Source organism: Euleptes europaea, chromosome 6 (assembly GCF_029931775.1).
Source record: "Euleptes europaea isolate rEulEur1 chromosome 6, rEulEur1.hap1, whole genome shotgun sequence".
Lineage (NCBI taxonomy): Eukaryota > Metazoa > Chordata > Lepidosauria > Squamata > Sphaerodactylidae > Euleptes > Euleptes europaea.
In genome coordinates, this window is record NC_079317.1 from 25,802,687 (window position 1) to 25,829,781 (window position 27,095).

General features: G+C 43.3%; 1 protein-coding gene across 1 annotated transcript in view; it reads left to right on the top strand.

Moving 5' to 3' along the window:
* The window catches only part of CCDC88C (coiled-coil domain containing 88C), a 133,196-nt gene that overhangs the window by 34,665 nt on the left and 71,436 nt on the right, over positions 1 to 27,095 (top strand). The window contains exon 4 of the mRNA XM_056851343.1: positions 23,962 to 24,031. Coding sequence (XP_056707321.1) covers positions 23,962 to 24,031 — 70 coding nt within the window. The remainder of the gene's footprint in view (positions 1 to 23,961; positions 24,032 to 27,095) is intronic.

Below are 27,095 nucleotides of genomic sequence, written 5' to 3' on the forward strand. Positions count from 1 at the left end.
GCCGTTCTACATATAAATGGGCAAAACTGCTTAACACTGAGTCAGCTCACAAATCCTAGTATTGTCTATTCGGATGGGCAGAATTGTCTGTTCTGATGGGCAGTGGCTCTCCAAACTCTCAGGCCGAAAAGGGTCTTTCCCAACATACTGGAGATCCTTCAGCTGGATATGGTGGGGACTGAGGCTGGGACCTTCTGCATGCAAAGCAGGGGCTCTGTTGCTGAATCACCTCATCTCCTCATATACGCTTCACTGGCATAGGTAGAAAGCTTGGGGGAAGGACTAGAGAGTAGAAGAAGTTGGTCTCACTTTATACTGACCTTTGAATTCCTCATCCCCGAGTTCCTCACAAAGAGACTGTCCTGCCCTGCAAGTCCTATGCACATGTCAGAGAATTCGGAGGAGGGCGAAGGGTTAGCTATGACTGCAAATAATTCTTTGCAACATGACGAGCCAAAGCTTGTGTGGATTCTTGTTTCTATCTGTATTTACAGGTGTATGTGTGGGGGCTTGGCCATTGGAAAGTGACTGATTGTAAGAGTCCATCAAAAAGCATCCATGCCCTTCCAGTTACGTCAGCTTTGGAATTCCCCTCCCCCAGTGTTTCATTGGTCTACCCTAAGTTCTTTGTACTCTCTAAGAGTTTGTTCAGGATCCATGGAAGTTAATTCAGATGTGGCTTAGATATAAGCATGGAACTGTGTAAGGAAAAAGCATTGATGTGTCACGGGTACCTTCTTTCCTTTGCTCCAGTTTCTCTTCTATTCTCCTATATAATCCTACTGGCTTCCCTTAGAAGTTGGCACAGTCAGTGAAGGGACCACAGGTCAGTGACAGAGCACATGCTTTGCTTGAAGAAAGTGCTAAATTTCAAGTTCAATGAAAAGAAATTTGTTTGGAGCGAAGTGTAAGGAGGGAGGGGTTAGCAGTAAAAATAAAAGTGAAACCTTTTGAGCAGAATACTCCGCAAGTCTTGGGATCTTTGTGTATCGCCTGAGATTTATCATATTATTCTCTCCTTGGAGGAGAAAATCTATAATGACAGCATGTCATAAAAGAGGCCCAGTTTGGGAATATTTTAATGAAGTTCCTCTACCTATGGGTAAGACTGGCATGCGTGCAAAATGCAAACACTGCAGCAAAAAAATGCAAGGCCTGGTGGCTCGAATTAAACTGGAGATAGTTCATCTTGCAATAATTTCATAATTATCTACCTATGTATTTCTAATAGTATAATCAAATCAGTATTTTAATATATCTGTAAAACTAATCTGAAAAAAATATTATTCTAAAAATGAAACCTTCATCTGGTTGTAAATATTACCACTCATTCCTGAGCTGTGCCGGCGGCCAGGACAAAAGTCTTCTGGAGGCCGGCGAAGGCCTGCGCAGGCGCAAGGGCCCACAGCGCTGGTGTCTGGGCAGTGTACGCCGGTGTTTGTGGCCCCAACACCAGCATGAAGGCCCGGTCGCCTGCCGCAGCAGTGCCGGGCCGACGATGGAGCCTTCCACCGGCATCCGAACGCCGGCAAAGCCCTCGTCGTCGTCCCAGGAGACGTCCCCAGGGCGTCCCAATGCCAGCCTGGGGTCAGGGCCGCCGTTATGCGACCTCCTAAGCTGTTATGGCTCAGGAATGCCCCTCCTTTTTTAGGCCAAGATATGCCACCTTTTAGGTGGCGTATCTCCCATGTAACCCTATGCGGGTTGCACGGATTTTTGGCACCAGGCCCTGCCGAAACCTCCTTAGGAGGCAGTGCCGCTGCGTTGTCTCCTAAGCCCAGTCTAGGCATTTCCCTCAGGAATGCACGGTTAATTTATACCAAAAAGACTGAGTCGTTATGTAGAAAACCATGATTTAAAGCTAGTCTTATTGACTTGCTTTAAATTTAAATCGATTTGGTTTAAATCAAATCCATCCTGATTTAGCATAATTGTACTCTGCCTTTCTTCTAGAGACTCAAGGCAGATTACAACATTAGAAAACAGTACAACAAAATGTATCTGATATACCAGAAACAATGCAAAAACTGGATTACAAAAATTAAGAAGACATTGTAATAGAAATAAGATAATAAATGCAATAAACCACAGTGTTGTTCCCTTTATAAAACTGTTTTATTAATTCTGTGGAATGCTAGAAGCATGGGAATGTAAGGAAGTAACCTGTATGTGCGTTCACTAGAGTTCTTTCTGTACCACTTTTATAAAGATTTTCAGTAGTAACAGGTACTAGTAAATAAGTAGCTATGGTATGTACACTCTCTTTTACGTACGTTAAGATGCATTCTAAATTCATTTTTTAATTTGTTGGCTTGGAAAGTATGATTGACTATTGAAAAGACGTGGCTGTATCTCTGGGAAGTAAGATCTTGGATTCTTGGGTTCAGCTGCCTGCAGGAGTTCCTTGAGTGAATGATGCCCGTTTGAAAGGAATAGCTTTGCAAATGTTTTTGAGAGAGTGCCTTTTGAAATGAGATAATGGCATGTATCCAGCGATCTGCAGACCTCGCTAAGTGGGACGTTCCTGCTTCAGCCCATTAAGTTCCTGAAACTTTGGGGTGGATGCATAGTAGACCCTCAGGAACTGCACTGAAGGCAAAAATGGGGCTCTGCAGTGAATTGGGAGGGGGGAATTGATGGAAATCACTGCCTTGTCTTAAGCTTTAAGTGTCCTTATGTATGGTTGGATACAGGCCTCTAATCAAATGTCTTTGAGTATCCATGACTGTTGTTTGTTCCATGAATGTGTAATGTATGTAGTGTACTTACAGGGTCTCTACTATTAAAGGATACATCTTGTTCATGTTTTTCTAGCTTATGTGATATTTAATGGTATTTTTATTACACGTACATATGCCAGTTGTTATAGATGTTTCTCGTGTTCCTTGGGTGTGTTTTTCTTGCTGATGCCATGTGAGGACAGCTTAATTTGCCTGTAACAATTTCTCATAATAAATCCACCTTTGTGCATCTGTATTACTTTTGTGCAATTCTCCGTTGTTTGATTTACTTATGAAGACATAAAATTTGAAGTGGCACATAAGAACAACCAGGAAGTACCTAAAATATAATTTTTCTGTTTCAGCAAAACCAATGGAGTTGATAATGCTACTAACATAATACTTTGAAACCTCAAAAACTGGCTTAACCAGGAGTGTTGTGTAGTTAATCTTTTGTGAATGTTAATGATTATATAGAGATGGCCTGCCTCTGCATCTGTGACAAACAGTGGGATAAAAAAGATCTTGTAGGTCTGAGCTGCACCTGCTGTTTTTTTTCCCTTGTATTTTTCAGGGACGCTCCCAGGAGAGCTATTAAATATCCCATGATTTCTAACGTGTGTGAATGAGGGGAGAGGCAAAGAAAGGAAGAGCAATGAGGTCCTCCCCTAATACCCCCACCCCAATTCTTAAGGGCTTTTCTTGTTGCCAGAAATTCTTGGGAGGTAGTGTGCTGGGTCATTTGGTACTGATTATGGGAAACTCTTTACATCAACACATGCATCATTCTGGAACCACAGGGGAGGAAAGGCTGAAGTGCAACAAGTTAGTTAATGTTAATGGTATTAATCTCATGTTAGATGCAATTTAGATTATGCAGATGACTTTAAATGCGGATGATTGGTTGTGCTCTTGTTCATCTCAAATGCTGAACACCTCCTGGCTAGTAATGGCAAACATGAAACATTCTAATCCTTGCACAGTGTGTGCATGCACACTCATATGCACACCCACTTTTGATTTGTTAGGCATGTGTGTGCTAGCAGAGCAAATTCAGTCCCCCCCCCCCGGAAATAGATCTTTCCAGTTTACACCAGGGGTTTCAAACTCAATTGTTATGAGGACTGGATATGACATAAATGTCACTTGGTCGGGTCGGGCTATACCATGTCAACCCAGGTTGAGGGGGGTGGGCTGCCTTGGCTGGCTTGCGGGCCAGATAAGAGCTCTCAAGGGGCCGGACCTGCCCCTCGAGCCTTATGTTTGACACCCCTGATTTACACAAAGTGTGTGTGGTATGTATTTTTGCATATGGAAATGTGACCTAGTGGTTAGAGGATTTTTAAAATTTACTTCATTTATATCCCACCTTTCTCCCCAGTGTGGACCCAAAACAGCTTACATCATTCTCCCCTCCATTGTATCCTCACAATAACCCTGTGAGGTAGGTTAGGCTGAGTGTGTGTGACTGGCCGTAGATCACCTAGCAAGCTTCCTCAATTGAAAGTCCCTGGCAAAAGATAAAACACACAAAACTAATAAAGTAAATAAAATATGTAAGATATAATGCCAGAGACAGTTGAGTACAACTATCAACGCCCTATTAACCAACAACTGGACTTTGGATAATACATTTGAATAATTAAATTTAAATATATATAAGTAATTATAAATTACTATAAACATAAAATAAATACAACTCAAATAAAGAAAATAACTCAAAGACAAAACAAAATAACACACAAACAGAAATAAACTAATTGTTCTCCTATCCTCGTAGCAATTCAGCACAGCCTGATAAGTCTTTTAAAGAAAGATGAACTCAACTGAAAGAAAGAAAAAGAAAGAAAGAAAGAAAGAAAACGGTTAACTCCTTATACGTCGCGCCCCTCCCTTATGTAATTAATCAAGGGAGGGAGAGATGTAGGAGAGAGGGGGGGGGAAGAAAAGCTAGCAGTGACATTCAAACTAGGAAACTGAGATAAGAATTTAAGTAAATTTAAATAAAACACCAGAAAATAAAAAAAATGTAATAAGCCCAAAATAACCAACCAAAATAAAGCTCCAAATGTGGAACACAGCCTTGAACATCCTGCCATATCAACATGGAAACCCTAGGAAGTTTCCATGCCAGAGTGGAAATTTGAACCGGCATCTCCAAAAACGTAGTCTGACACTCGAAACGTAACACAACACTGGCTCTCAAGTTGTCTGCTTTTCTGAAGATTTTGTGGGCTGGATTGAGATGCTTCATGAATAGCTGTCTGTTGAGAAATGGTTATCATTAAATCATGTCCAATTAAAACCTAGGGGGCCTAGTGCCCAGTTCTGTAATAAATATTACAGAACCTAGTGCCTAATTCTGTAATAAATATCACAGATTTAGGTTTTATGAAGTCCTGATTTTTTGTCTCTTTTTTTTTTTTTAGTGAATGTGAGACCAGTAGCCTTTAAAGGAGATCTTACATTTCAGCTATATCCAATTTGTCACAATATGATAGTTTAATATAATTTGTGTTGCTCACAGTTAGGGTTGCCAACCTTCAACTGATGGCTGGAGATCTCCCGCTATTACAACTGATCTCCAGGTGACAGAGATCAGTTCCCGTGGTGAAAATAACTGCTTTGGAAGGTGGACTGTATGGCATTATACCCCATTCAGGTCCATCCCCTCCCCAAACCCCACCCTCCTTAGGTTCCACCCCCCACCCAATCTCCAAGTATTTCCCAACACGGAGCTGACAACTGTACTTCACAGGGTTCTGGGTAAGAACAATGTTGGATAACGGTTGGAACATTCTCCGGTCTGGGAGAGCGGAAACTTTGCTTTGTGTGCACTCTCACACTCAAAAAGAAGGCTCTTTTTGGCAGTAGTAATTTGGGACAGCTTACCTGAGAATGCCAAGAAGGCTTCTAAAGTATTTATGCATAAAAAGCTTGCTAAGTCAGGAATACTTCCAGAGGAATTTAATATTGTTGTTTTTCATTCTATTACCTATGGTGCTATCTGGGGTCTTTGTCTGGGTGTTCATACTATGGAAGACACCTTAGGACCTCTTTGGAGGGGAAAGACAGATGAAAACATCCAAATAAAAATACTCTGAAGAAGTGAGCTGTGGCTCACGAAAGCTCATACCCTACCAGAAAATATTTTTGTTAGTCTTTAAGGTGCTACTGGACTCTTGCCCTTTTTGACTACTGCAAACAGACTAACACGGCTACCCACTGTAAAAAATACTCTGTATGTTGTATTTCATAATGAGCCTATATTCGAGTTCACAACATGAATTATTTATTACTTAAACACATTTTATCTATTACTTTGTGCTTATGTTCAGCGTGATTAAAAATGTTAATTCTTTTTTCGTTTTAACACCTTTTTGTGTGGAGGTTTTAAATGTGTGAGTGCAGAATAGGGATTAGTAGAGAATGAGATCACACTGTGCTGTGCTGCCTTTGAAGACCCAGCAGAATTAGCTCTGAGCATCTGCTGTTCTGCGATTTCTTACAGAAATGAGGTGCATAGCAGGAAAATGGAAGGCTTCCAACCTGTTTGTCCAATTCTACAGAGGGCACCAGCAGATGTAAAGGGGGGCAGCTGTAGATCATCAATCAATCAGTGGTGTACACTATTGCAGCAACCGTTTTAAAGTTGAATGTGCTTTTCTCCCCTCTCAGAGACCGAGGCAGAGGGATCTAAAAGCTACTTGTGGAAGTGGGAAAAGAACAGAGTCAAGTAACCTACTATCCTCAAAAGTTCCCTTTCAAGAGCCTTCTTTCAGACCTTTGTACACAGGCTTCTGTTTTGTTCTTGAGATAGCAACTTTGCAGATTTTCATAACCAGAAAAGAGTTCAGTCTCTACCACAAAGTGCTTCCAGTCTAAGTTGAGAGGAATTTTGTAAAACTGTCTCAAGAATGAAAAATCCCACCCCCTCAAGCACCTGAAAAAGCTGAATAATTATTCGGCTTTTTCCGGAATTGCCTATTCGGCTTTAGCTTTCTTCCCAGGTTTGTGCATGTTTCCTGAACTGGAAACATGTAACATGCCATTTTCCCAGTGATGATAAAATGATTTCATTGGTTTTTTCCCCCCTGTATTTTTTCCTCATAAGGAATTTTAAAAGGTTAATGTTGGTTTATCATTTATGTAGGTTGTAGCTTTGTTTTGTGCTGGCCAATGGCCGTAACAATAAAATGTAAATGTAATGTATGTAAGTTGTATTCTGTTTTGTGGATAGCGGAGCTTAGCTCTGGCAGAAGATTTCTGCTAGTGGAAGAGGCTCCTTAAGCCAATGGAGATCTCTTAATACATCAGCAGATTGAAGTTGTGTGTGTATGTATGTAAATAGCCTCCTTTTTTTGGTGTATAAAATCCTTATTTTTAAGGATGTATGAAAAAATTAATTATACAATAATGTACAGAGTGTGTGTGTTAAATGCTGTCAGGTCACTTCTGACTTACAGCAACCCTATGAATTAATGACCTTCAAAATGTCCTATCGTTAGTTAACAGCCTTGCTCAGATCTTGCAAACTGAGAATTGTCCTCATCTCTTCCCCAGTAGCTGACTGAGCGCTATCCATCCTGGGGGTTCCATCTTCCCTCACTATTATCTTTTTTCATTTTGGATTATCTCATCATAGGGTTTTCGAGGTAAGAGGTGATCGGAAGTGGTTTACCATTGACTTCTTCCATGCAGTACTGACCAGTGTTAGCTGAAGTGTCACTGCCGTTGTCTACAAAAGATCCTCTACCAGTGTCACCTTCCATTACTGCTGCTGCCCAGTAGCTACTGTTCAAGGATTCCTCTGCCCCCATCATCATTGGAACTGTCTGTTGTCTTCTGCTAATGTTGCCATTGATCGCTGCAGGGGGTGAATGCATCTTAGTGGGGTGTCTCAGTTGTGACCATTCTGCCTTGAGTAACTCTTGAGTTTAGCTTCTTGAAAGAGAATAGTCGCCCCCTTACAGTATTGCTCTCAACTTTGCTGCACACACAAACCCCCTCACCATGTTAAGGTGTGCATCAAAGGGGGAATGTACACTACTTAACAACAAAAGAGTAACACAATAGGTATCAGTCCTATGGGGTTTGTGCAAGGAGAGTCCTGTCAAACTACGCTGCAAATTTGGGGGCTCTACCTCGAAAAATGACACACACACCCTGAGCGAATTTTTTTGGGAAACCCGAAAATAAGCCAAATGCCCCTATTTACCGGTATGGGTATTTGGCTTATTTCAGGTTTCCCCAAAAAAATCTGGCCCAATATACCCAAACCCGAAATTTGCCTTTTCCCCCTTTTTTTTTTGCACAACCCTAATGCCAGCTTGGATCATATGAACCAGTTCTGTATGCGCTAGATAGTCTTTGCCAAGGAGCATGTTCCCTCGTCAGCTAAAACTGGTTTGCTCAAGGATCTGTTGAAAACTGTTGGGAATTAGTCTGTGAGTTTTGTCTCTGTCAGGACTACAAAAATTGTTAAATGTTTATGTTATGTTTGCATCATCTCGGGATAGTGTTAGCCACTTGGCAAGTGTTGATTGGTCCAATCAAGCACTATTGGTCATGTGATGTTCAGGCGCATTCCGAGAAGCTATAGTTAAACTGCCGTTTTTGTTAAGAGAAGACTTACTTCGCTTCAATTCTTCTTCCTCAAGTTATGAGCCAAAATAGGCAACAAGAGAAGAAAAGGAGTTGTAGTTGGGAGTTGTTATTTTATATCCCAAGTTTACCCTCCCTTTAATATATGTTTTGTTAAGGAAAGCAATGTGTCTTGAATCTTTGTGTGTGTGTTTAATCTACGACCCACAAGATCATGATTTATCGAACTCTATCTCAACAAAAAACTATTGCTCCTGGGCAAAAGAAGAAGCACACTGTGTGGCAGAGACCATCTAGCACACGTGGAACTCATTTGTAAGATCCCAGCTGTTGTTATCAGAGGAAAAAATAGCATCGTGGTCATTACTATGAATCACTCTAAAGCAAGGGTCCCCATCCTTTTTGAGACTTTGGGCACTTTTGGAATCTGACGCAGGGTGGTGGACACAACCACCAAACAGCTGCCACAGGAGGCAGAACCAACCACCAAATGTCAGGGAGTGAAGTCATGCATAACTCTTCAACAACAGGCAGCCAGCCAGCAATTCTGTAAAACTGGCAGGGTTGGCCCTGGTTGGTACTTGGATGCGAGACCACCAAGGAAGTCCAGTGTTGTTGCACAGAGATAGGCAGTGGCCAATCACCTTCGCTCATTTCTTCCCTTGAAAATCCTTTGGGGTTGCCATAAGTTGGCTGTGACTTGACAGCACTTTCCACAAGCTCGTAAGCATTCAAAGTGAAGAACCGCTGTTTTTTCCTGCTTCTGTAAGAAGCCAGTTTTATAGAACTGCTGAATGGCTATCTGTTGTGACAATTACGAAGCCACCTCCCTCACTACCTGGCTGTGGCGAGTTCTGACTGGCTGTTAGCTATGGAGAATCACAAAGCTATGTCCCTCCATTTCATCCACAGTTTTAAAGAAATGTAAGGAACAAAAAGACATTTAATGTAAGTGAACAGCAACTAAATGGTTAAATAGATAACAGACCAGGCCCCCAAAGGGGTGGGGATAAAAAGGCCTTGATTATATGTCTAAAAAGTCATGACTGCGGCTATCCAGCAGACAAAACTACTCAAGTGAAGTACATCTGTATACAACCCCCTGTGTGTGTGTGTGTGTGTAAAGTGCCGTCAAGTCGCAGCCGAGTTATGGCGACCCCTTTTTGCAGTTTTCATGGCAAGAGACTAACAGAGGTGGTTTGCCAATGCCTTTCTCTGCACAGCAACCCTGGTATTCCTTGGTGGTCTCCCATCCAAATACTAACCAGAGCTGACCCTGCTTAGCTTCTGAGATCTGACGAGATCAGGCTAGCCTGGGCCATCCAGGTCAGGGCACTATCCCCTATAGTGGCCATAAAAATGTTCCAGGTCTTTTGTTGAAAAGCTAAAATAATTAAGTCACAAACCTTAACGTATAATTACAAATGTATTTTGCATTGAACAGCAGTGGAATTTGCAAGAGCAAGTGTTGTATAAACAATCTCAAATTTCTAAATGGGAATGAGCTTTGTTTAAACAAGATGTGTAATGCTAGCTTTTAATGAATTTAGCAATGCTTTGCTTCTGTTCTGTGTGTGATGCATTTTTTCTCTTCCCTTCTGTGCATTGATTCGATCTGTGTGGATCTTTGTGAGTGCTGCAGAAGACCTCAAAGTGTGTTGAACAGATGGATTGGATTTTTAGCTGTCCGTAATTTTAAGTGACAGCTCTTTAAAACACTACGTTTTATTATCAGCCACTTCAGAGAAACCCCCACTGGACAATTTGGAAGTGGAATGAAATAAAAATCTAGGGTAATTTGTCTGGAGAGTAATAGAAATATGAAGAGATACTTGTACATGCTTTAAAGGGAGAGGCTGAGGATAAATCAATTGGCTGTTTATTTCCTGCCAGTGACTACATTAGTGAACTGTGCTGCTGGCAATAAAAGCTAGCCAGTTTATACTTCTACAGTTAGATTGAGTTCAAGTCAATATCCCCACCACCCACAATTACATTGCAGAAAATCCATTAAATATGCCAATAGGATTTGGGGAGTTATTGAAGTGAATTTTGGGTTTGTAGAAGTTTTTAGCTCATATGTGTGCAAAGTGGAAACCATGTAAACTTGTTAAATTTTAGTAGGGGATACCTTGAAGACATGTATTATTTTTTCACTATGAGGAAACATTACATTGGTTGACCTTTTAACACCTGGATGCCTGTGAATGTAGTAGAGCTTCATGCCATGCACAATACAGTACCAAAATGCTTCTTTAGTTGTATGCCTTGGCTTGAGTCTCCTGTGCTGTTTGCCCCTAAGGTCCACTTATGTTTCCCAGATTTCTAATTTATGAATATTCTGTCCATAACTAGACATGGATAAAGGATTCCATCAGAAACCCATACATTTTGTTTATTTTCTCAAATTTTTAAAATGTGTAGTGGTTGTTGTAGTTGGTAATTATAGTTGATATGCCATCCCTAGATATGCCATTTTATAGTCATATAAGGAGAAAAGATAGCTCCCTGTTCTGAGGAGATTTGAATTAGCATTGGGGGAGAAAGTGAATGGAGGAGTAAATGGGAGAAGCAAGGGTTACCTTAAGGACATAAGAGGCGGCATGTGATCCATCTAGTCCAGCATTCTGTTTCACCCAGGTTCCAACCAGTTGCCCCGGAAGGCCAGCAAACAGGCCACAGGGGTGAAGTCCTTCCCCTGGTACTGCATCCTACCATCTCTGTTGAGGCTATCTTTTTTATTACTAACCTATTTGTTCATGTTATGCCCTAGCTTTCTGATTGATCACTGAGTAAAGCATAAAGATGCATTCTGTTTCATTTGATTTTTGGTTCTAAAAACATAGGAGGGGAGAGCTCATAGTTAACCAAATAAGTGGTGCCTGGTTTTGTGAATACTGCCATTTGACACCATCTTCAGTTTTAATAGTTAGCACTAAAAACAAAAACAAGTCTTGCTCCCTTATAGCTAGTATTGGTACATACACATGCTCACAGTTTTAGTCTCTTTTAATTTCCTGTCCTGTATGTTTGCAATGATTACCGTAAATACTCGGGTATAAGCCGACCTGAGTATAAGCCGAGGTGCCTAATTTCACCCCCAAAATGGGGAAAAATTAGGCACCCACGTATAAGCCGAGGGGAAAATGCACCCCCCCCCCCGCAGGCTTACCTGACCGGGCTCCAGGCGCACGGGCAGGCGGCGGCCCCCTCCCTGCGCGCAGGAGGCCATGCAGGGTCAGCTGGCAAGCAGGAGGACCGGCCCGGGTGAGGTGGGGGGTGGGGGAGGTGGGGGGTAAGAAACCACCGCTGCCCAGCAGAAGGCGGGGTGGGGTGTGAAGAAGCCGACGCCACGCAGAAGGCACGATCGCGCAAAAGGTGCGACGATCATGCAAAAGGTGCGGCGATCGTGCAAAAGGTGCGTTGGGGGAAGAAGCCGCCGCCGCGCAGAAGGCGCGATCGGGTGGGGGGGAGAAGGCGGGACAACCCGCCCATCAGCTGGCTGGCAGGAGCGTGCTGGGAGAGGGCCTGGCAGGCGAATTACCATATTGACCCGAGCATAAGCCGAGGTGAGTTTTTTAAGCCAAAAATCATGGCTAAAAAACTCGGCTTATACTCGAGTATATACGGTAAGTGGGATTATATCTATGGAACGGCATAGATAATTGAATTTTTGTGTGTGTTAAGTGTCATCAAGTCGCTTCCGACCCTATGAATCAGTGTCCTCCAAAATGTCCTATCTTTGACAGCCTTGCTCAGGTCTTGCAAATTGAGGGCCGTGGCTTCCTTTATTGAGTCAATCCATCTCTTATTGGTTCTTCCGCTTTTCTTGCTGCCTTCAACTTTTCCTAGCATGATTGTCTTTTCCATTGATTCTTGTCTGCTCATGTGGCTTTACCATGTGTTAAAAGGAACACCCTTTTTTTGTATTTACAACCTCTTTTCCTTTTTACCCCCGCCACCCATACATGGTCTACTCCTGCCATTTTTTCTCATTTGATATATAACATTATGTCCTACTCAGCAAGATGTTGAGGTTTCTGTGGTCACACACAGCCACTTGGACAGTGATGCAAGAAAACCACTGGAATCTTTTAAGGGTGGGGCTCATGCTCTACTTTTAATGGGCCACCGCTAACTCGTACATCATGTACTTCCTGTTTAGAAATTCCCAGATTTGTTCCCTAGTTTGTTGAAAGTTTTCAAGTAGTGTGGATAGGAAGGGCCTTTACCTGAGGTAGTGGGTAGCTGCTACCAAGATAGATTGGACAGTACTAAGATAGTGGGACCAAACGTCCAACTCCAGATAAGATAGCTCCCTTGAATCTGGCATTTGCAATTTAAATTCAGTATTGAAACTGAAACACATTCCTCTCTATCACTGGTAGAGTTTGACAGGATGTTTTGTTGCCCCAAATACCCTCCTTCCATGACACCCCATGAAGCTCCCGGGGCAGCACTTCCACAGCCCTCCTTTTCATGCTGGGCAGCACCAGGTGTATGTAGGATGTTTCTTCCTCTTCCTGGGCTGCTCTGGTTGGCTCCAGAGTAAATGGCAGAGGTGCTCCACAGCTCTCTTTGGACTCAGGCATCAGTGACGGAGGTCTGGGAGGCAATAATAAGTGCAAGCCACAGCTCTCTTCACCCTCTGCCAATTTGGCACTACAAGTAGTTGCTTGAGCAATAGATTTGCCCTGCTGTGTGATCCACAAGATCCTTGATACAGTAGCTTTGCTGAAGCTGAGCAGGTCTGAAGAAGAAGAAGAGTTGGTGTTTATATGCCGACTTTCTCTACCTTTTAAGGAGAGTCAAACCGGTTTACAATCGCCTTCCCTTCCTCTCCCCACAATAGACACATTGTGAGGTAGGTGAGGCTGAGAGAGTTCTGAGAGAACTGTGACTTGCCCAAGGTCACCCAGCAGGCTGCATGGGGAGGAGTGGGGAATCAAACCTGGTTCTCCAGATTAGAGTCCACAGCTCCTAACCATTTCACTTCACTGGCTCTTTTCTGAATCTCGTTCATGCCTGTCTGGGAGACATCCCGGGAACAATGTGTATACCAGTTTGAATTCCTGGGGGAAGAAAGACAAGATATATATTAATAAATAACATAAAACAGTGACTTTATTTCCCCCCTCTTTGTTACACATGGCCATGTCATCTAGATAATTTAACAAATGGAATTAACTTGGCATGGGGGTATTGAATTACAATAGTTGATGGTAATACTCTCTGAATTATTTATTTATTACCTGTCAGCCAATGCAAGGTTGCAGTGTGGTTTTTATGTTAGTTATGTCCATTTTATGTTTTTCAGAAAGATAGCTTTGTGAATCATGCGCAAAATGTTTGCATCTAATGAAATGCAGGATGAGGATGCCTATCTGGCTTAAGCAAGGTTGAATTCCTCAGATCCTAAAGCTGTGGTTAAGGTCTGGAGGTAAAATACAAAGTCATACTTGCGGGCCTAAGTCACTCACTGTTGCCTTTCCAAGCCTTACCTGTGCCAACTCAGCTGCTTGTGAACCCCCAAACAGGCCTGAAAATGTAGAGGGAGCTTCTCTGCAACAGATGTCCATTTCATACGTGCTTGAGGTTTGGCTGGATATTCTTAGACTGTTTCTAGGATGCTTTGAAGCTACCATTGCTGCGGTCATTTTCTTTTTTGGCGTGCGAGCAAATGCCACAGAAAAAGTAGATGTTGGCATGTGGAGGTAAAGGAACAGATTAATGGAGCTTTCAGAAAGGGGATGGTTGATTATGGCATGTGCCCTTTTTAGGCACCAGCTGTGAAGTGGACTGAGAAGGGTGTGTGTGTGAAAAATACAGGCACTCAAGTTGAGGAGCATCAGACATTAGTGTAATATGCAATCAAATGGGACACCATTTACTCTATGAACGGAGAATCCATCTAACAGTCCCTCAGGCCCTGAGAAATGCTATTGAACTTGCTAATGAATTCCAATTCTGTGCCCATATGCTGTATTTGTTTTTAGAAGCTCCTTTTGTGTACAGAGATCCCTCGAGGCAGAGATGGAATTTATGGTTCTAACAGGACACAACTCTTGCAGACAGGTTCTCTTATATATGTGAGTGGCCAGGGAGAAATCAAGTCACAGCCAAAACTGCGAAGAGAGGCAACATATATGAATAGAATAGGTTAAAATAAAAGTTATACTTTAAATGTTTTTCTGATATTTGAGGGGAAAATATGTGTGTGTGTGTAATTTTCTCTCTGGGCTGTCATGAGATTAGTTTAATACCAAATGCTTGTACTTGCAGCTTTTTGTGGTCTGTAGTTATTGATTCATTTTGAGATAAATCATTTAAGATGTTAATCGCAACTCAAAACTACTTAGAATGTAATTGTAAAATTGAAGGTGTTAACATGAATTATTTGAATAGCTTAAGGATAATTGTTATACCATGTGTGGCTTCTCCCACACATACTGTTGTAATCCATCTTTTTTTTGGCTCCTGATTTTTGTTGCATCTGCTCTGTGAAGGGGTATGTGGTAAGAACATGTTTTGTGTAGTCTTTAGTTATTATATTAGTGTCATGAATGGCATTAGTATATTCTACTCATGCTCCTCTTTCCCACACCCAGTGTACACTATGGTAGATTTCTGGAAGGGCCGATAGAGAGCCTGCAGTTCCTTTTTCTGAAACCTTTTCTAATTGTTACATGCCAGTAAGTTTGTTAAGTCAAAACTAAAACTTTGTTATTGCATGCTAGAGTTCCGTACATTATTAGATTCTCAACAATTAAGAAGCTAAATTTCCTATGTAGTCTGGCCTGTACAAAATTGGCTGAATCCCTTCTAAATTAGCAAGTTTTCTTATTGACAGAACACAACTAATTTTTGGTAGTGGGCAGCTTTCGGTGACTTATTTGCCAATTCTATGGAATTTTTCATTTGTATGTATATTCCTGTCAGGAACCACACTGGTAGCAAATGTGTCTGGTTTCTAATGTAGCACAACTCCTGCAACACAAATTGTTGGGAGCATTTGAATGGCGAAAGCAGTCTGAAAGATTTTGAATAAAATATTACACCTTCAGTGTTTCAACAACTGAACTTGCATCCTGCATTGTTCTTCATATAAATGTAGTGAGATATGTTTGCTTTAGATTTCTTGGCCCTGAGTAAAATTTTTTGGTTAGTTTAATGTTAAATTTTCGGTTGTTGTTGACTCTTATAATATAAAATTGACCTTGATCTTTTGCATCCTGCTGGTTTTCTGTTAAACTTTATATTTTTTCCTCTTGCCTTTTGGCTTAAGTTGTTACAGTAGCTTACAATAATGCATGTTTGTGTGTGTGAATTTTACATGAAGACAGTAAGGTCAGAAAAAATAGAAGCAGTAATACAGTCTATCATATACCATTAAAAAACTGGCCAAATGAAGCTGTTTTAATCTGATGCCTAAAATTCATTGATGGGTAAGAGATTTGGTGATGGGGGAAATGCCAGTCACTGGGCACATTTGCATGGGACCAGAAAGTTCTACAGATCTTCCTTCCTTAGGGCTTTATTGGTCAAAGCCAGTACTTTGAATTGTGTGTGGAAACAAATAACTTGTGATGTTCTTTAATCACCTAACGAGTGAGGCTCACTCCTTTTCAAGCCAGTTGGCAGCCCTGTCAGTTGCCCTTTCTCCCATTTCTGCTTTTAGATGGAAATTTTTGCTCATTGATAGTTTAACAGATTCTCTTCACTTATTTTTTTAAAAGAAGTTGAGAAATTGTTCTGTTCATACTAGTCTGTGAGTAAGTTGCTACTCTCTTCATTTCACGATTCACATTCCTTTTAAAATTATTTTGTATTTTGACTTTGTAACTAGCCAACTTGTTTGTTATGCATTCTGTCCAATAAATAGGGGTTTGGGGTGGGGTGGGGGGTTGGCTGCTCTTATGTTATTCTTTATAATGCCCAAATGAGCTAATCTTTTGAGTGGGTTCAGGTTGCCTGTTAACAAACCTTTTTTCTTTTTTTTCTTTTTTTAAAAAAGTCAGGCTGTTAGAATTGCAGCCACTATGTGACTCTCAGCCGTTTGTGTTCCACCATCCACAACATCTGAATGTTGTTGATACTGTCCATGATTTCAAGATCGGGGGCCAGGTGTGTGAGAGAGTTGTTGCGCGCAAATGACCTTTCAGGTCATGAACACACATGAAGCTGCCTTATACTGAATCAGACCCTTGGTCCATCAAAGTCAGTACTGTCTACTCAGACCGGCAGCGGCTCTCCAGAGTCTAAAGCAGAGGTCTTTCACATCACCTACTTTGAGCAATCACTGTGCTAGCTTTGAGCAATCACTGTGGAAATTGGTGTTCTTTGTGGTAAAGGGAGGGGGAGACCGATTACAGCCATCTTCCCTCCAAATTGTGCTTCTGTTATAAGGAAATAATATTTCCCTTTAAAGTACAATAGGTTGTCTAGGCTGCGAAAATTTGATATTCTCCCCCTTCTCTCATGAAAATATTATTGTGGTATGTGGTCTTTGTGACTCTAACACTTATTTGATAACACCTGTGCCATTGCCATTGTTCTGCAGTGGAAGTTATCTGTGCCATTCACTGATGAGCTATAAGAGGTGCACTGTAACCTTGTAAACACAACCTGTGTGCTCACTGAATGCATGGAGAAGGGAAAGCGTGCATATGTTGGCCTTGCCCCACTTCCATGTGATTGCTGGCTTGTGAGAACAGTACCTGAGCATATATGTCCACAAGTGCACTCCCTCCCCATAATTGGGGACACTGATTGCTGAACATTGCTCTGTGTACAGGGCATTTATTTTATTCATTCTGTATTGGCATTTTAATCAATCAATTTATTTGTAGTCATAGACCATCAAATAGAGCAAATTTACATAACTAAATATGGGATAAAACAAGTACAAAATACACTTGAAATTAAAAATAGCAAAGGTTACAGAGGTACATAGCTAATATCAAATAGAGTGAATACTAAATATAGTTAAAATTGTAATGCGTATTAATAGCAAAAGATTACAAAAGATATATCTGTCAAAATAAACATACTTAAGTATATAGATACATACAGTACACATTCACTATTTCCTTGACTATTGTAGAGTCTTAAGCAATCTCTGCCTTATTTTAATTGCATGCCAAGGAAATCTGGCAATGCTAGCAAGTAAGTTAACTATTGTATCCAATAGGAGGAGTGCTAGACATCGTTTTCTCAGAGTTCTGGGGGAGTCCACTAATAATGGAATCAGTGAACCAGTGCGGATATGATCTTGTAATTTACACTCAAATAGCACGTGTTCGGTGGTTTCAAGTGCATCCTGTTTGCATATACATTTACATGCTTCTAATGGTCATTTGTTATATATCCCATCTAGGAATGTAAATGGCAGGGCATTATGCCGAAAAAGCATAAAGGCTCTGCGAAATTCAGGATTTGTAATATTAGACATGTTATATTGAATATGATATGAGTACAACAGTGTCTGGGGCTGCCATAACCCTCCCCTCACTTACCTGCAGCTCTGGGTGCTGACCAAGGAGGTTGTGGCAATGTCAAGGCTAGAGGAGCCCCCTCCACACACACACACACCCCATCAGTGCCAGGGCAAGGCCAAGCTGCTCCAGCAATGTTGATAGGGTAGGAAGAAGAAGAATAAGCATTGGTTTTTATATGCTGTTTTTCTCTACCTTTTAAGGATAATCAAACCTGCCTACCAAAGCCTTCCCTTCCTCTCCCAACAACAGACACCTTGTGAGGTAGGTGGGGCTGAAGAGAGTTCAGAGAGAACTGTGACTTGCCTAAGCCTTCAGGTGTAGGAGTGGGGAAACCAACCCGGTTCACCAGATTAGCATCCGCTGCTCATGTGGATCAGTGGGCAATCAAACTCGGTTCTCCAGATTAGAGCCCACCGCTCCTAACCACTACACCACGCTGGCTCTCCACACCCATATGGCCCAGCAGAGCCAGCGTTGGAGAGCTGCAACAGCAGTGAAGTGATGGAAGCAGTGAGGGAAGGTAGGCAGGGTGAGGCCAGGCAGACCCACCTGCCAGGAGCAGTCTGGGGGAGAAGCAGAAAGGAAACCTTGCCAGTGCACCCAGGGACAGCTGGCCAGGATGACACAGTCATCATAGGCCAAGGGGGATGGAGTAAGCCAGGGGCAGGAGCCACAGGAAGGGCCTGGAGACAGGCAGGGGCAGAGGATAGTGAATTCCTGGGAGCAGCACTGGCCAGCAGTAGGTTGTTTTGAAGCCTCAGGTTGGGCGGGACTGATGAGGGAAGAAGAAGTTGGTTTTTATATGCCGGCTTTTTCTACCACTTAAGGGAGACTCAAACCGGCTTACAATCACCTTCCCTTCCCCTCCCCACAACAGACACTCTGTGAGGTAGGTGGGACTGAGAGAGCTCAAACAGAGCTGTGACTAACCCAAGGTCACCCAGCTGGCTTCATGTGTAGGAGTGGGGAAACAAATCCAGTTCACCAGATTAGCATCCACTGCTCATGTGGAGGAGGGGGAAATCAAACCCAGTTCTCCAGATCAGAGTACACCGCTCCAAACCACCACTCTTAACCACTACACCACAGAGGGAGGCCCATTGGTTCAGCATCTGGGAATGAGCCAGGCCCCACCCCTAACTGGAGGGCATTGGCAGAGCCTGGGGTGGCCCTGCCTCCAGGAGGGCCTTTATTAGGCACAACTGCAAGGCAGTCTAAGGGGACAGGGGTAGCAACACCTAAGCAGTCAGAAGGGTGGACCAAGGGCTCGAGAGAGAGGGTGAAGGATGCTGTAAATCCCCCGCCTCCCCTGTGCTGACACACCCCTTGGTTCGCACATGGACCAGACTCCTACTCCCAGGAGTCTGACAAAGAGCCTGCAAGTTAACAAAGTGACAGTTCGTGAAAGTGAATTCAGAGAACACATTAAAATTGAGTTTAGTGCCACTCTTTTTTCTAGTTAAGTAGAAGAAGGTAGGCAGACCATTTTTTGTTTTAATGCATTCTTTTTTCTTCACTTCTCTCCAGAAAGAACTATCCCTTTTAGGAGATGGATGTGATATTGTTAGCAAGTAAGAGGCAAGAGATGAATGAGAGGCAGCTGATCCACTGGGGGAGGGGGAGTGTGAAAGGTTATTTTTAAATGGGAAGTGTCAATCTAATAAAGTGATGATTAGTACGATGTCTACTCGGACTGCTTGTAGTAAAATCTAATGTGTTGCACCTGCTGGAAATGAAACTCAAGTTGTCTCTGCTTAGCAGACATCTGGAAAACACATGTTCCCATGCCGAGACTGACTCAGCACAACGCAAGCCTTTTTTAACGCAGTATAAATACTGCTTGCACCAATACAGAGGGAAAACTTTTTACAATAAAGAAAACAGCTGGTTGATTTGTCATCTTGCATGAATGAAATATGACAATAAATAAAAACTAATTCTCCACCTTCCTGGAAATATAATTTATTTGGAAGCTCAATAATAAACATAAAATTAATGATTTATGGAGTTGTTTTCTGCATGAGTTCTTTTCTCTTGAGGAAGAAAACTGGAAGGGGCTGTACTGGAAGTGGGGTTGTTGTTTACTAATGTGCAGCTGACAATATCCTAAATTTAAAAGGACAACATTGTAGTGCCACTGCTGTCAGCATTCTGCTAAAATAGAGGCAATCAGGATGGTCATTTTTCTCTATTTCAGAAAGGTTTTGCACATTGTTTTTCTGTTTGGGGGAGGTGTGAAACAATCCCCAACATTAATGGGACCTAAGATCTTTGGTTAACAAGGCAGGAGGTGGCAGCGTGGATTGATTGGAGCCTGTGATCTAATTTCCAAACATTGGGCGATGTGTTCCAAGGGATGACGAGTCATTAGTGTTGCAAATCTAAGAGCCAAAAACCAGCCTTGCTGTAGGTGGGAAAGAAAGAATAGTGAGCCCCAGCCATTGCATATGCAGTACAGTCCCTCTCAAGTGAGGGTCAGCCTTGACACGTGAAACAAAGCTCTGGAATGGGAGAGAACCGTGGGCCTGGCTGTGCTACAGTCTGGTCTGGGTTCCTGCCTGACTCTCTGTGCTGTAGTCAAAAAGGGCAAGAGTCCAATAGCACCTTAAAGACTACTGCAAACAGACTAACACGGCTACCCACAGTGAATTATCTCTGTGCTGTGGTCCTGCTAGGTCCCACAGTTAGCAGATAGGAGCTAAAACCATCCCAAGGCAGTGGGTGGGAGGTGTGTGGGGCACTTCAGGTGATGCACAGGATTCAGCTTGCAGCTACACTCTTTTTAGTGTTGTCTACCTGTTCACAGCCTCTTGCGTACTTGGCATCTGTGCCCCGTGTCTCTGGAAGAGTTTCTCTAAAATGGGTCAACTGTGTTCTTTTGTTTTCTAGCAGTTGTGCACCTACAAACACCAAAGGCTTCAATTGATCAGTTGACCCAAAGCCAGCTTAGTGGCTGGCTAACTTATTTTTCTCATGGTTGAGATGTTGCCAATTTAGCCAATGAATGAAAGCTGAGGGCTGGTGGCATTTCTGATGGCCGTAGAGCTCCTCAAGAATGGCCTTCAAAAAATTATCCAATGACCTTTTTACTTGCAGTTCATGGGCTACTCTTGGCATATTTATAGTACACATTCTTGGTGGAGAACATAAGAATAAGCAAGGGATAAGAGATCCAAGCAACTGGGAAATGTGCTTACTCATCAGCGTTACTTGGAAGAAATTATGTTATTTTACTGATCAATGTCAAAAACGACGTGTTGGAATTTACCTTGGATGGTAGAGCACTTGACTGACCTTACAGTTGACCCTTGACTGACTGTGCTTTCATCATTTAGTACTTCTCTTCTAAAATCTTTAGTAGTACCAGCCAGCACGTGCTAGCTTGAACAGTGGATCTAACATTTGCTATACAATGTGAATTAACAACAAGAACCCTCGTGTATGAGGTCCAAAGTATTCATTTTACACCAGTGTGAGGGTTGCTTATGCCATGCTTGTTATACAGAAATCCATGAATATGTTTCTGCAACATGAAACCTGGGCTGTTGCCCATTTCCCCCTAAGTTATGTTTTCTCGTCTTGCTAAATAACCAGCCCTCTGGCCGTTTAATCCATTTTCCCAGCACTTATTCAAGGCTGACTTGAAGCCAGTCTGCTAAACAAATACTGCTTCCTTAACCCCCTGACCCTAACTGACCTTGACAAGCCACTTTTAAAGGAGGGGAAACTCTCTGCTGGCTTATTTCATTTCCTCCCTATCAAGTTTGAATTTATCAGTCAGAATAAGTTATGTCCTTACTCCTTGATCTATGTAATGCAGTAGGAATGGTTAACATTCCAGATACTTATAGAGTATTTATGCTTTAAAAATCACATTGTCATTCACGAGTGGGGCAGCTGAAAAATATGGCACCAACGTACTTGTCAGAATTGGCTCAAGTGTGCACTGGCTTATACGTTACTTCCTCCTAACAGCTGCAGCCATTCCCCCCCCCCCCCATGAAAGGTTCAAATGTTCAATACCTAATCAAATATGGTTCCTTTTATGGGACTGAAGGGTTTTCTTAGAAATGCTTTACAGAAAGGGAAATGATTGAGGAGCACAGTTCCCATTTATCCAAGGGTGACCCATATGTTGGATCCAGACTAACCGGGCACCTTTCACTGATTTTCCCCTTCCCACGTCAGGTACCGACATGTTCCTCAGTGTTCCCTAACTCAGTGGGTGGAAAGTTCCATTTTGCTGAAGGAAGGTTTAGTCTGGACCATACCCCACATGCAGATTTATGCCAATGCACTAGAACACAGGGTGTTCCCTGTATATATTTATCACTTATGTGAGACCTGATGTGTAAAGATCTTGCAGCAACGCGTGTTTGGGCTGTAGAAACCTTACACATTATTAGAGTATCAATTATTTGTAAAGTTGTTGAATATTTTCTGTTATGCAAACATAACTCTGTTATGCAAACTGGCTCTTGCATTGAATTTTGACACCGTTTGCTGTCTGATCATAAAAAGATTGCTGACCTGTGAACCCAGGCAATCAGTCATCTAACCTAGATGGAAAGTGTAATTCATGGAGATGTGCTCGCTTGAGTGCAGTTGTCAAGTTCACTTATTGTACAACCACCCTTTGCATTCTGGGTGTGGTGAAATGCCTTACACGCCAGAATTTGCAGCAAGGTTGGCAATAGTTGGGTCTGTACTCTGCACAGGTTCAGAGGCTACAAAGTACCTAATGGAAACACCAGGGGAAAGTGGGTTAGGTATGACTCATCTCCCCTCATGAGCCATCCAGCTCCATAGATATGCAGATAGCCCTAGCCAGGGAAGAACAAAAAATAAAGAAGTCACACCTAAGCCACAAAACTTGGGAGACTAGATGGGAAAGAATGGATGTTCCTTTTGGGACAGAAAAAGAAAAATGACCCACAAGGAGAGGACAGAGCAAAGATTATAAAACCTTGGACACGTGGAAGAAACTCTTACCACTCTTAGCCATCTTGCTTCTTATGGGGAGCTATCTCACACCAGAACTCCAACGCAATGGCAACTATGCCCACACGTTGCTGGACCAAGGGGAGAATCCCCATACTGTGAAACTAAGGAAAAGGATGTTTTCTGAAACTATTCTAACCATCATTAGGGATAAATCTAGTCATATCACTTCTGTTTTGTTCTTTGCTCATTTCATTGTTATTTCAAAATCTTGAATGTTGTTAGACTACAGGGGGGGCATGGCACAGTGGTAGAGCATCTGCTTGGCATGCAGAAGTTCCCAGGTTCAATCTCCTGGTATTTCCACGTAAAAAGATCAGGTAGTAGGTGACATGAAAGACCTCTACCTGAGACCCTAGGGTGCTTCTCCCAGTCGGAGTAGGCTGACTTTGATGGGCTGATTGTCTGATGCAGTATAAGGTAGTTTCACATATTCATGTGTGACTAATTTATGTACCCACATTGAACCCATTCAGTCCAACTTGTGAAAGAGAAGAACAGGGAGTGGGCAGCAGTTGTTCCCTTTATCCCCATAGTGTACAAGTGCATTTGTTCACGTCCGCATTAGCGAGTGTGAATGAAACAGAAAACAAGAAATCAGAGTCGAGCCTTTAAGTGGCAACCCTGAAGTACTAGTCCTTCAGCAGGAGATATACTCTTAGTGACTAGTTGGTGTCAACCTATGGGAAGTAGGATACAGCAGTTGTAAGGAAGACAAAGGCCTCCCTGGGTGGGGACCTGGGAAACATCTAAGCTCCCACGTAGGCAGAAGTGGAGCCCTGCAAGACCATTTCTCCGCACTGTATTTAGTCCCATCTTCCAGTTCAGGGTTGATTCTGCGGAGCACACCCAGAAGCACAGGTAGAGCCCCAGTGCACCTTTTTTAAAACCTCCATGCTAATGGTCCCTATGCTTGTAGATTATGGGGCTCCAGTTCCCAAAGATAAAAATGTGCAAATAGTCTCTAAGAGCCAATAGACGAGTCTGTAGTATGGGAATTTTTGAGCCTGACTCCCATATAGGAATTTTTCTCCTCCAAGACTGTGGCTTGTTCACCTAGGTAAGCTGACCATGTGTGGGCCAGTGGAACCGAGCATTTTCAACGACTGATCATGGTCTGTCTGTTTCTCTTTTTTTAGGAGGTCCTCCAGCAGCTGATCATTATGAGTTTGCCGAACGTTTTAACAATTGGTAAAGATCCTCTGTCTGGTGAGTTATTCTGAGTTGTTTCTCTCCCTGCCCTTTTCGGGTTTAAAATAAAAGCTTCGTAATAGGGGATGGCACTTGCAGCTCCTAGCGGAAATTCGTTGGTGCTGAGGAAAACAATCAGCAGCAGCAGAAGATGGATGGGGTCTGGCAACTTTGCTGGTTACCCAAACCATGAAGGACACAGACAGAGGAAAGACATTTGAAGTGTGTACTGCTTTCAGTGAAATACCGCTCCAGAGATCTGTGGCATGGGGCCATGTGGGTGGGTGTGAGGGGAGAGGGGATGTTTTCCAGCAAATCAGCGTTGTGTCATTGCGTTCACCTGAAAGGTGAAAGAGGCTGTGGAGAGTTGTGATTTCAGCTTGCGCACCTCTTCCCTCTGCAGCACAGTGTGTTGGACCATGTCCTGACAAACTGGAATTCTTGGCTACTCTGCCAGCTAAGGGCAAGTCCCCGTGACAGTTTTTTGGACCACCTATTTATTTCTGCAACAGTAAATCATCAAAAACATGCAAAAGGCGAGGGAGTACTTTGTTTCCTTCTGTGGTTCGGAAAAAGGAAGTTGGTTTTGCAAGGTTATACAGTGTGCGGACATCTGGCTGATGTTCCCTGTGGTGTGTGGGCTCACGTCAACAGAAGGTGGGCCTGAGCAGAGACCGCATCTCCATGGGTGTGCATTGCAGGGCTACTCAAAAGCATTTCCATAGTACTTAGAGGCCTTTGGTCTGGGTATGTCATAATTATTTTAAGCATTTACGTTCTGTGTTCACAGCTGGGAAACTCTTGAGGTCGCTGAAAATTTGGCACATTAAAAAAAAGCAACACATGCACACAGCAGCAAGATAAAGCAATAAAACTTGCACTATAAAATTGAAGGATCTAAAATTAGTATCCATTGATGCTAAAACAGAACAGTAAACTGCTGGGACAGCAGCAATAATAAATGCAGTGATAAAAGCTGCAAAGTGTAGGCACAGCAGAAGGGAGAATGTAGCCAGTCGGTTTTAATAAACTGAAATCAAAATGATAAATGAGGGACTCACAGTGAGAGGGAAAATGCCACCTGCAGAATTTTGGTAAAATGCCTGGGCAAAATATCATCATCATCATCATCATTGGTTTTGAGCAGACATGAAAAGCCCAAATGATCTGATTCAAGGCACATAGATGTTGCGAGGGGGTCATTGGCAACCCATAAGTCAGGGTTTCATTTGAGCTGGGAACATGGTAGTTTCAGTGCTGCTAGTCAGGCTGGGGGCATCTGTTCAGACCAGCCAAAATAGCATCCTTCCAACTCTGCTCAACCTCAGATATTTCTGATCAGTGATCTACCTCTTAGAACAGGGGTGTCGAACTCATTTGTTAGGAGGGCCGGATATGACTTAAATGTCACTGGGTCGGGCCGGGCAATGTGTACCAAATTAAATAAATAAATGCCATCATGTAATTCTGGGGGGCGGGGAGTTCCTGCCTTGGCTTGCAAGCCTGCTATGGACTTGCCAGTCCAAATCGGGACCAAGGGGTGGGGTGGCTGAGACAATCTAATTATATGCTTTAGAAATGGGTTTTTAATACAGGATTCTGCACCCAATGCATCCCCCTGCAGCAAAGCAAAATACTGATAACGTCAAAAGAATCAGAAATCCAGCAATTACTATGGCTGTTTATCCAGAGCAATCGCACAGGTCCCCCAGGAATCACACCATCACCTCCCCACCCCTAATAACTGTCCAGACAACTGTACATGGAATAAAACACACTATGCTGGGAGATTTACAGTCTAATCTTAGCCAGTTTTCCTCAGAAATAAATAATAGTGAGTTCATAGGGTCTGACTCCCAGGTAAGTGTGTGTAGGATTGCCAGCTAAACAGATTTCCAGCCAGCGTGGTGTAGTGGTTAAGAGCGGCGGTTTGGAGCGGGGACTGTGATCTAGAGAACTGGGTTTGATTCCCCACTCCTCCACGTGAGTGGCGGTGGCTAATCTGATGAACCTGGTTGGTTTCCCCACCCCTACACATGAAGCCAGCTGGCTGACCTTGGGCAAGTTACAGCTCTGTTAGAGCTCTCTCAGCCCCACCTGCCTCACAGGGCATCTGTTGTGGAAGGGGATGGGAAGGGGATTGTGATTTCAGTCTCCCTTTAGAGGTAGAGAAAGGCCATTTATTCATGGAAGGTTTTGCCTTGGATTTGTCGCTCTCCAGATGCGCATTTTCCCCATCCGAATTCTCCAAACTCTGCACGGGGGCTTACTTTTGAGTTCTGAGAATATGGATGGGGAAAATGTGCATCTGGAGATCCACAAATCCAAGGCAAAACCTCCCATGCATAAATGGCCACAAGTCTTTTTCTTCTCCCTGGAGCTATGCCCAGCCCCCCCCAGGGGCTCCTATAATTACCTCCAGGCCACAAGGATACCCCTGGGAGGAGAGAGAGCCCTGAGCCGCGAGAACGCTGCCCAACAACGGCAGACTCCACCGCAGCCAAAACAGGCAGGGAACACCAGGGCCACGTTGGGCTGCATCGTGGAGTGCCCGAAGGACCAGGCGCCGCTGCATGGAGCTTGAGGAGGCCAGGCCACAAAGCAAGGCAATGGGAGAAGTCTCCCAGTGGGACGTGCTGCAGAAGAGAAGGGGGCGACCGGGCCCAGGAAAGGGTTTTTTGGGCGGGGAGGGTGGGAGGGAGAGGAGGAAGGGGGCGACCGGGCTGGCGTGCGAGGCAACAGATGCCTCGTGCGCCCAGGAAAGGGGTTTTTTGTCCAAGGAGGGTGGGAGGGGGAAGGGGCCGACTGGGCCAGCGCTCGAGGCAACAGACGCCTCGTGCGCCCAGGAAAGGGTTTTTTGGCCGGGGACTGTGGGAGGGAGAGGGGGAAGGGGGCGACTGGGGTGGGAGGGAGGCTTCTGGATTTGCGCACATGGCCAGGAAACCCAGAAAAGATTGGGGGAGGGGGCAAGGGGGGACTGGCTTCCTCGGTCCCCGGGCCAGACAAAAGCCCTCTGGCTGTATGTTTGACACCCCTGTCTTAGAAGAACCTGCGCAGCTTTTCCCAAAAGCTGTAGTTTGGT